Genomic DNA, 10342 nt, shown 5'->3' with positions numbered 1-10342 from the left:
TCTTCCTGAGTCACTGTTTTTAGCCTCTCCATCTTTTTCATGGTGTCTTCATGATGGGATTTTTCTCCTGAGTATTCAAGTGGCTAATGAGAAGCCGTAAATACGTCTAACGCGTGGAGGTCCCCCTGAATAGCAGCACAGACCCAGCCACTCCTTCCAGTTTCTCCTTGTCCACTTCTTTAGCCCTCATCAGTTTGTTTACAAGTGTGTAATGGAAGACAGTCTTGAAAACCTTGCTGTAGTCAACATACGCAATATCCAAAGCTTTACCCTCACCCACTGAGCCAGTCATGTCATCGTAGAGGACTAACAGGTAGCTTAAGGATGTCTTCCCCTTCATGAATCCACTTTGACTTCTCCTGATCACCTCTTTGTCCTTCACATGTCTGGGAATAGTATCCAGGATGTGCTGCTCCATTGCCTTCCCAGGCCTCGAGGTGAGGCTAACTGGCTAACTGTAGTTCCCTGGATGCTCCTTCTTGCCTTCTTAGAAGACTGGAGTGACATTTGCTTTCTTGCAGTCTGCAGGAAACTCTCCTGATAGCCATGATAAGTGAGAGTGACTTCCCAATGACATTGTGCAACCCCTCAACACCTGTGGTGCACCCCACCAGGTCCCATAGGCAGAAGAAGAAGCCTGAAGATCTCCCTGCAAGTTCTGGAGTAGAGACCCAAGGAGGACTTCTTTATGCTAAATCTCCTCCTCATTTAAAAACACTATTTGTTAGTTCCTATCCCTATCAGTTTCAACATGGCCAGCTTTTCACCCCTCATTCCTAATGCTCTTGCGCTTGACTTTCCAAATACACACTCATCTTCTCTTGCAGATCTAAATTTCTCTGTATATGAGAGCTGTTCATTTTTCACTCCTATGCTGATCTCACAAATCAGTGAGAACTAATATCCCCTTTTCACCCCCACGAAATCATTGCTGAACGTATTGAGAAAGCTGCGAGAATCCCAGGAGTGGTAAGTACCTTCTCTAGGCACAGAGACCTCCTTGGGAATTACTGTGATGTTCAGCAGCAAGATAGTTCTGGTCCAAGTGATGGTCCCCCTTGAATGTAGGGTTCTTTTACATCTTTTTTAATCCTCTAATGATCGTTTATTAATTTATTTATTTTCTGTGTGAATAACCTCAGATTTTTCTAAGGACACAGTGAGACTGTGCATAGGTCACCATAAGGACGACAGTCACTGGGGAAGCCCATGTCTCAGAGCACGCTCCAAGACCAGTTTCCCACCATGGTCTTCTCCATCTGAGAGTGGGAGCAGTGAGCTGCTCTTTCGCCTCTGCAAGATGGCGAGACTATTTCGCCGTAGGGGCATCTCACATCTTGTGTTGCCATCACTGATGATTCTACAAACACCCTCTTGCTCTCCTGTATCTCCAGAAAGCTTCAGAGCAACCTGATGCTGTTGCATGCTGCCTAGGAGCAAAGGAAAGTCAGAGCTCAACAAGTGGGAAAGCAAAGGCCTCAGTTATTTTGGCAAAGCTCAAACTGAGAGATGGTGTGAAACAGTTTTGCGTGCTTGTTAACACCAGGGCATGCAGCTCTTCCTCTATTCCGTATTCAACATAACCAATTCCATATAGGCACTAAAATATAGACAAGGGTCAATTAATCCCCCTCAGGACTGGATTCATTAAGAGCAGGTAGACTGTGCATAGAGATGAGCATGAGGAACAGGTGTCCAGGACACAACAAAGGGTTGGGACTGACTGGGGGATGTCTTCTTCTCTGTAGGAAGAGATGTCTTCTTCCCTACTCATCAACATCCCCTTGCTCTGTTATGCTCTTGCCCCAAGCTCTGTCGCAGCTTTATCCAGAATCTTTCTTTCTGCCATCACTTTGAAGATTGCTACTAATTCACTGTCCTACGAATTCCTGCTCTATTTAATGTTACATAAGTGTTTGTTCAGAAGATGATTCAGGTTGTAATTTTATGCTGGGGAAAGAGCCATTAACTACTTAACTCCTCTAGGGCAAATGTAGTTAACGGCATGTGCTTCTCCTGTCTTCATTTTTTACACTTAAACTGCTGAGAAGCTGAACAGGAATAGCAAGAAAAACTTGACAGGAAACAGTTTGATTGGAGAGGTGGATTCATGAGGTGACGAAGGGCTCAACCCCTTTCAACTCCATTAAAATACCTTACAGGTAAAATTCAACCATCAACTTAACTTGGAGTGGGAAGAAGGCTGTGGTGAGTACAATCTCCTCTCACTTTTGCAAATATTTTCTTGGAGGGATTTACTGTCACAAAATATTTGACTGGTCTTTTCCTAGTTATCTTGTGGTGTGAATGATGATATCTCACACCCCTTCTGCAGATACTTCCTCTGTTCAGAACAAGGATAGCTAAAGTGAAGACTTGCTCCTTGAAGTAAGCAGGTCAGGGACAGCAGCACCAGGCATTTTCCTGCCATCTCCTCCGTGTGCCTCTCAGCTTCCCCTGGCTTGGCTGCATGCTTTCCAGGTGAGGGCAGCAGACCAGGAGACAGGAGACTCAGGGATCCCACATGCTTCCTGCACTTCATATGCCCACCATGGGGAGAGCATCAGTCCTGGATACCAGCACACCTCGCCTGGTTTTCCCTCTCACATTGCCCGGAGGTGGGACACTGCTGCCAAGCCACCCTTTGGCAGAGCAAAACATCCCAGGCTAAAACACCTGCAGCGCTTTGCAGCATCGCGTGGTGGAGGCACTGCCATCAGGCCTTGAAATCAGTGAAGTCTGTTAGTGCATTGAGTGTGTTGACCACCCCGGGCAGGAGCAGGAACGGGAGAGGGAGGCTGCAGGGAGGTGCCTACAAGCATGTCCTCCTCTCACCAGCTCGGTGCTCCTCTCTCCGTGCCCACCACGGTTCACGGCCTTCTCTCCACCAGGCAGCTCAACCTGCTCACCGTGACCCGTGTCCCCGGGCTGTGTTTCAGGGACGCAGGATGTGGCTGTGCCTCGTGGCCCTGTGTTTGATCCTGGGAGTGAGCGATGCTGTCGTGCTTGAAAGAAGGAGCCATGAGAACCCGGAGCAGTTCATGAACATTGTAAGTTCCTTGGTGTGAACCCAGCTCTGCATCATAGTATAGTTCAACTGAGACACAAAGATCTATTGTTCATGCTGGGCTTTCAGTGGTTTGTGTGAGGATGAAGGATGTTAGTGTAAAGTCCTCTCCTGTGTGACCTCAACTTCTACCACAAGTGCATTGCCTCAGGCACCTCCACTGACCTATGAGATGACACCATTTTTTTTGCTGACTATCCTAAGACTTTATGAACAAAGATTTTTACTTCAGAATGGCTTTTCCTAAATGAGGATGTTTTTAGGTGTCCTTTGGCTCATCAGAATATATTTTATGTTTCAGGCCATTCCATGTTTAGGAGAGATATTTATTGGGACAAGGGGGAAATCTGAGCATTCTTTTTCACAGAATATTTCTGCTTATCGCTTACTCTTCACGTTCCTTCCTGGCCTCATCAATATGTACTTCAGTAGGCTACCAGCTATTTCACCTCTGACATGCCCTAGCTTTGTCATATTTCCTCAGTGATGTACAAATAAGTATAGCAACATACATATTTCTAATTAGTTGTATTAATGTACGTTGTGTTCATGTAATGGTGTGGGGTATTTTCTGTCCAGCTGGGGTCTCAGCACAGCCAAGAAATGCAATGACAGCACTTGAGCTTTGCCATCTCCAGCATTAATTTAACTTCCCATGTGAATCCTATTTGGAGCAAGAGCTGCTGGGAGTTCAAGTCAAACACCTGCCTCCTCCTCCAGTGTTTTATTTCTGCTTGCAGACTCAGATAATCCGTTTTCATGGATATCATAGCGAGGAGCACCAAGTCCTGACAGAGGATGGCTATTTCCTCAGCATGAACCGAATTCCTTATGGCAGAGAGGATGCTGCAAACAGAGGTGGGGCATCCGGTCTGGGGGAGGACATAGAGAAGGAGAGAAGTCGCTGCTTCTGGGAATCCCAAACACTTGCCGAGTAGTGTGAGTTGCTGGTGTGAGGTAGCCCACAGGATGCAGGAACTGATGAGCACTTTTAGTTGAGTGCTGGGCAGTGCCAGGGTGGGGCAATGCCACAGGACTGAACCGCACTGTCTGTGAAGGAAGTGGTTGTCTTGCTCCTTCCTTGGAGCATACCTTTGTCTCTGGCTCCCAGATTTCAAAACAGCTCAGGAAATGCACGAAGAAACCTAGAAAGTTTCCTCTGCCTTAAGACAGATCAGGAAATGCAAATTATTTTGAAATGAAGGAGAAGGAAGAGACGCTACTTCTCTTCCTCAAGATTTTTGATGTATCTCATATAAATACTCTTCCCGCCTAGGTGAGGGGAAAAGATAGCTCTTTCCCATCTCACAGGAGTTCTTATTGAACAAATGTTTTCTATTTATTTTTCCAGGACCGAGGTTACCTGTGTTGCTCCAGCACGGCTTGTTTTTAGATGGTAGCAGTTGGGTTTCCAATTTCCCCGATACCAGCCTGGGCTTCATCCTCGCAGATGCAGGATATGATGTTTGGCTAGGGAACAACAGAGGGAACAGCTGGTCCCGCAGACACCTGAACCTTTCGACTGACCAAGAGGAATTTTGGGATTTCAGGTAAGGCAGCTCATGAGATGAAATGTTGGGGGATGCTGGCCTCTCAAGGCTGCCCGTGTGTCCTCACAAGGGTCCATGTGGCCAGGGTGGGCAAGTCTTTGTGTTCCAAGGAGGTAGGTGCTGGCTCCAGAAGAGCCCTCACTCATTGGCCATGCCAATGGACACCGGGCACTTTGCCTACAAGGCAAAACGGAGAGCAATCGCTGCACTTGGTGGCCTGGACGATGCTCTGGGGAGTGAGAGCCCCAGGAGAGAAGGACAGAGGTAGGCGATGGGAGAGTCTCTGCTAAGCAGAGTGGCATCTTGTGGGTGTGACCTGCAGCCATGAGGCAGCCTGTGGTGGCCACATGTGTGGAGGATGCCACTGCTCTGCACAAAGGGCAGGAAGTAGGCACCACAGTCAGCTTCTCTCCTTGCTTTCCAGTTTCCACGAGATGGCCATATATGACCTCCCAGCAATGATAAACTTCATTCTGCAGAAGACTGGGCAGCAGAAACTCTACTACATCAGCCATTCTCAGGGCAGTGCTCTTGGTGAGTGAGAAGGAGAATAAGGACACTGCTTGGGAGCAATGTGCTAGGATGCCAGGAGGGAAGGGACAGCTCTGCCTACAGTGCTCCTCAGGGACTTGATGTCCAGGGTGAAGTGGAGACTGGTCAGGGCAGAGACTTTTCCAAGACTGTGCTCAGTTGTGCTGGCCCAAAGAACCACATTCTCCACCTGATGGTCTTTCTGCACAGGGTGGCATTTCAAATATCTTGCCCAATGTAGTCCTTAGCTGTGCAGAAACTGTGTAGTTTCCTTTTCAGGCACTGTCTCCTGAGCACGATGGAAAGATGGGTAAGGAGCAGGGGTTTGGAGGTGCTTGGACTCATGCAGTAATTTCTGGAAGGACTTGTGTGATGTCTTGTCATTTTTTTCAGGTTTTGTAGCATTTTCAGCTGTGCCACAGATGGCTGAAAAATTTAAAATGTTCTTTGTTTTGGGTCCTGCCTACACTTTACATAATGCTAAAGGTCCCATACTAAGTCTTTTCTATCTTCCTGAGAAATTATTGAAGGTATGTATTATGTCCTGGTTTTCTCATTCTATTTAATTATGTAGTTAAAAAAATGATAACATAAATCATAAACAGTTGGTTATGCTGCTGCAGCAAAACTCTCTTGGAGCTCTTACATCACAGCTCTAGATCCTTGTGAAAGGAAAATATGTAAAATAACTGGTTATCCCCCAGGAGTTCCACTAGTTGTGTTCTACTTTTCCATTCCCGCTTCTCGGAGATAATGAAGGGGTTCAGCTGGATCACCGGATGGAAGCTGGATGTAGGGGGAGATACAGTGCCAGATAAGAAGAAAAAGGAAGCAGTTCCTTCTATATTCCCATTGGAGAGGGGGAATCACTATCACAGGAAGATTAGTTTGGAAGGGGTTTCTGGGGATCATCTAGTCCAACACCCCTGCTCTCCCTGCATCTACTTAGGTAGTCATTCCATCATGGAAGGCTATCAAGTTGATTAAGCATGATTTCCCCATGGAGAATCCGTGCTGACCATCCCTGATAACTCTCTTTTCTTTCCCATACTCAGAAATAACATCCAAGATGAGCTGCTCCATCACCTTTCCAGGGATGGAGGTGGGGCTGACTGGCCTGTAGTTCCCTAGGTCCTACTCTTGCCCTTTTCAAGGACAAGAGTGATAGTAGGTGGAGGGAAAAAACGCAATCAACATCAAACTTCTGTCTCATGGTAAAAGGCCAGGCTTTGAAAGGAGGGAAAAAAAAAAAAAGAAAGATAGAGGGGATCAAAGGAATAATGAATCTCTCAGGAAGACAGCTTCTTGTCACAGGCACCCTAATCTGGAAGGTTTTTGGAAAAGAGAGTAGTATGGAAACAAGATCATTGTGGGAAGCGTGTGCTTCTTACCTTGCTCCTATTCCAGACACCCACGCAGGGAAAAATGCATATCTCAGAGTTGAATTTTTCCTTGTTCGCACCTTTGGAAAACAGTGGCTAATTCATGAGCACATGTGGATCTTCTTCAGAAGACACAGGGAAAAACACACTGATCTTCCCCAAATGACTCTTCCCTCAGCACCCTAGTCTGCCACAGACAGATGTCTTCTCTGGGATGCATTAGTCCTGGCCCCAGAGTGGTCAGGGACTGACCTGCAGTGTCTTATGTTGTTGCAGGTGATATTTGGCACAAAAGAGGGAGGTTTCCTGGGAAGAAAGCAGAGAGCTGCGCTTGCCAAGACCTGCAGCTGTCAACTGCTCAACAAACTCTGTGCAGAGGGACTTTTCCTCATGGGTGGATTTGACAAGAAGAACTTGAATGCAGTAGGGACGTTATTCTTTCGTATGGGGTGACCAAATACTGCATGTCGTAATGTCATGTTATGGCACAAATGTTGTACGTGTCTGAGTTACTTGTCAGTAATGCTACCATGGGACAGGGGCACTGAGGATGAAAACAGTGAAGAAGGAGATAGGAGATTATGTTTTCTTTCAGATCCCTATTATTTTTATTGGCAGCTCAAAACAAATCATAAGTGAAAAGGTCTTACCTGAAAGGTTGTGCAAACTAATTTTGAAGGGTTATTTTGCTCTCAGGGGATAATATTGAAAAACAAAGAACCATTCTGAGGGCTCCTCACTGTACTGTGTTGTTTTAGAATTGAAGAACTCCCTGCACGAAGAATATAGCTCTGAGAGTCTTGTATAGTGAACATTCACAGGGCTATCCATATGTTGGCAACTCAAAGAGCTGTGAAGCTCACGGAGATCTTGATGGCTTGTGACAAAGATGCTCATTATCTCTATAGCTATTTTTGAGTGTTTTCTTTCATTTGCATTTTCTTGAAGTGGGCATCAGTGGAAGGCAAGGGTATTTACATACTAACAACAAAATATTGATGGGATAAGATCTTTGCTTTGCTGTTGACATTAGTCTTTATTGTCTAAAGAAAAATGGAAAATTTTGCTTCCTATCACCCAAAGGTGTCCTAATGTATTAATGTCTGTAACTGATAGGCCACAAGGTCAATGGGGCAGCACAAAGCAGAAGGTGCATAATTAATTTTCCTGTCCTTTGGTACTTTCCCCAAGGTTCACTGCATCCAGCATTTGGACAGCCTAGAAGAAGCCAGCAAGTAACAGGCTGAATGATAATCAAGCGCTTTTGACTGCAGCAGTAAACAAGTGCTAATTCCTTTCTTAAGTAACGCTTTCTTTTTCTATTTTTACTTTTTGGAGAGCCGAACAGATGTGTATATATCACACTTCCCAGACTACACATCCGCCAAAAATATTATCCACTGGAGTCAGGTAGGAACTCTCCTGTTTGTTGTGCCTGATAATCCTGTGATTATTCCTGGATAAGTTGGTCCCTCAGGTAGCTCCATTCACTGTGTGGACAGGGAAGGTGGCAAAAGGGGTGAAATGCACCTTTTCCAAGGGTTCCTTCCAAGCCTACAGACATCTTGGACGTCAGCCCGATTTTCCACTCTACACATTGGCCTGTTCAGATGTACCGTCTCTGAGACTCACTTGCCTGGCCAGTTCCCTTCTTTCCTTTGGCCTCCCCAAGGCACATGCTGGTCCTTTGGATGGATACCTCTTGGCCAGACTATCCTTTGCAAGCAAGGTGACCCTCGAGGGCTACAGACACCTCTGTCTCTCAGAAGAGGCTCCTTGAGTAGTGGAAGCCAAGACCTGGGGGATGTGCAAACCATGCTAATCTCCCAGGGCAGGAAGGGGACATGAACATGTGAGAGGCCTCTGGAAAAGGGTGAGGGGCAAATAAATGTGTGACTGCTAGTGCAAGAATGCATGAAAATCCATTGCCAATCATAAAACAAATCAGAGTGAGGGAAAAGGCCCATATTTTCAGCTGAATTTGTCCAATGTACACCTCCTTTCACCTCCATGATGAAGACAGTATAACTTGTTAAGGAAAGAACACATCAGTAAGACCGTAATTTGGAAGTAATGGTTGGTAATAAGCCAGGAGCATGATTCTAGACTGACAGAAGTTAAGTCAAGTCCACATGGATAAATCCTCCTTGCATCATCCCTTCCTTGAGAGAATAAGGTCATCAAGTTGATTTAAATTCTAGTCTAGAACCAGAAGGGTCTGAATGGTCATGGTGGGTGGCTTGAGAGTGGGAGATAGAATGCACTTCACCTTTCCTGCTGATTAGAAACTGCTCAGGTCCATCGTCCATCACCTCCACAACCAGCAGGTCAGCTATTGCCAGACATGATCATGCTGCCATTGCGACCTCTGATGAGCTGTGCAGAACTGGCCGTTCAGAAAAGACCTAATAGGACTAATTTCCCCATAGACACCCAAGAGATAGGCGCCGACAGGCACCAGGCCACCCTCATGGCGTTAATTCTTTGCCTATGTTTTGCAGACTGCCAAGACAGGGGAGTTCAAGCAGTTTGACTACGGGGAGAAGAACCAGGAGAAATACCACCAGGTGGGCTGGGGACTTGTCTGGGTGAATGAGGTAGTGAAGATGGGAGAAGAGGGCAGATTGGGATGAAGGCACGCTATGCATTATGCACCTGCGAATTCAGCATACTTGTTCTCTCAGTGGCTAGATCGTCCATCAGAGGACAGCTGTTCTACTCTCCATTTTGGCTTGCTCCTCCCAATGGCACCTTGTTGGATGTTTGTCTGTCCCTGCTGAAAGAGTCCCAAGGGGATCTTGCAGGACTCACATGCCATGTGTCACTTGCTCAGGTTTCTAAAGATATGTCCCAGGATGTGAATACTCTGTGGTGGCTTCCCCAGCTATCCTGAGAGAGGAAGAGGCTTTCAGCAGCTCTCATGACACCAGATAATACTTCATTATTTTTCTTTTTTCTTTTTTTTTTTTTCGCAGCCCTCACCTCCTTTTTACAGGATAGAAGACATGACTGTGCCAACAGCCGTGTGGAGTGGTGGGCAGGATTGGGCTACCCCTACTTCGGAGACGAAACGCTTGCTCCCTCGCATTCGTAACCTCATACACCATGAGCACTTCCCTGACTGGAACCACTGGGATCATATCTGGGGTCTAGATGCCCCTCAGCGCCTCTACAGGAAGATTGTTGATCTGATGCAGAAAAGTCAATGAAACCTCCATGTTTTGCTCTGTGATGAAGGAGCCACTCATTCCCATCCCCGTGGGACAGCTGGTTTTGTCTGAGGACTATCACTCTGCTTTTTTTCTTCCCTTGAGCCTCTCCTACCAGTCTGGCCTTGTGTATTTAAAACTTTTAATATTTGTCTGTCGCTCCTGTTTTATCTATCTTGCTTCTTCCTGGTGTGCAGTGATTTCTTTTTTTATGGGGAGGAAGGGGCATTTTTCAATAGCTTATGCATTACCACCACGGTCTGACCCTTTCCATCCGTCCTTGGTAGGCACCACTACAGTTGCACTTACACCCCATTACTGCAGGCTAGGTGGCTGCAATTGCTTCCCGGACACCCATCTCTTGATATTACAAGCACCTTTCCAGGCACTCATCTCACATCTAACCCTCTGGGACATTGGAAGTGGCAGACAGGGCACTTTCAAAGTGCACTGAGTATTTGGTGCCAGTATATGAATCTTCTCTCTCTCCTTTTCCACTGGTATACCCCGGCCTCGATACCCCATCCTTGCAGAGGCATTGGCCACTCAGCGTGATGTCCTGCAGAGTTCCTGTTCAAGGCCAATGACTGCTCAGCCAGTTGT

The 10342-nt window shown here is 46.4% G+C and overlaps 1 protein-coding gene across 1 annotated transcript; it reads left to right on the top strand.

Annotated features, from left to right (window-relative positions):
- The first annotated feature begins 2948 nt into the window (after positions 1–2948).
- Positions 2949–9739, top strand: LOC104566856 (lipase member M). Its single transcript, XM_088525637.1, has 9 exons — positions 2949–3050; positions 3808–3925; positions 4419–4617; positions 5042–5151; positions 5542–5678; positions 6807–6953; positions 7869–7940; positions 9032–9097; positions 9506–9739. The coding sequence occupies exons 1-9, from the start codon at positions 2949–2951 to the stop codon at positions 9737–9739; spliced, it is 1185 nt and encodes a 394-aa protein (XP_088381763.1).
- The last annotated feature ends 603 nt before the right edge of the window (positions 9740–10342 follow it).

Source organism: Tinamus guttatus, unplaced genomic scaffold (assembly GCF_059628265.1).
Source record: "Tinamus guttatus ecotype Peru unplaced genomic scaffold, ASM5962826v1 Tinamus_guttatus_pri_ptg000023l, whole genome shotgun sequence".
Classification (NCBI taxonomy): Eukaryota; Metazoa; Chordata; class Aves; order Tinamiformes; family Tinamidae; genus Tinamus; species Tinamus guttatus.
Note: the sequence above shows the minus strand (reverse complement) of the source record. Positions and strands in the feature narration are given on the sequence as shown.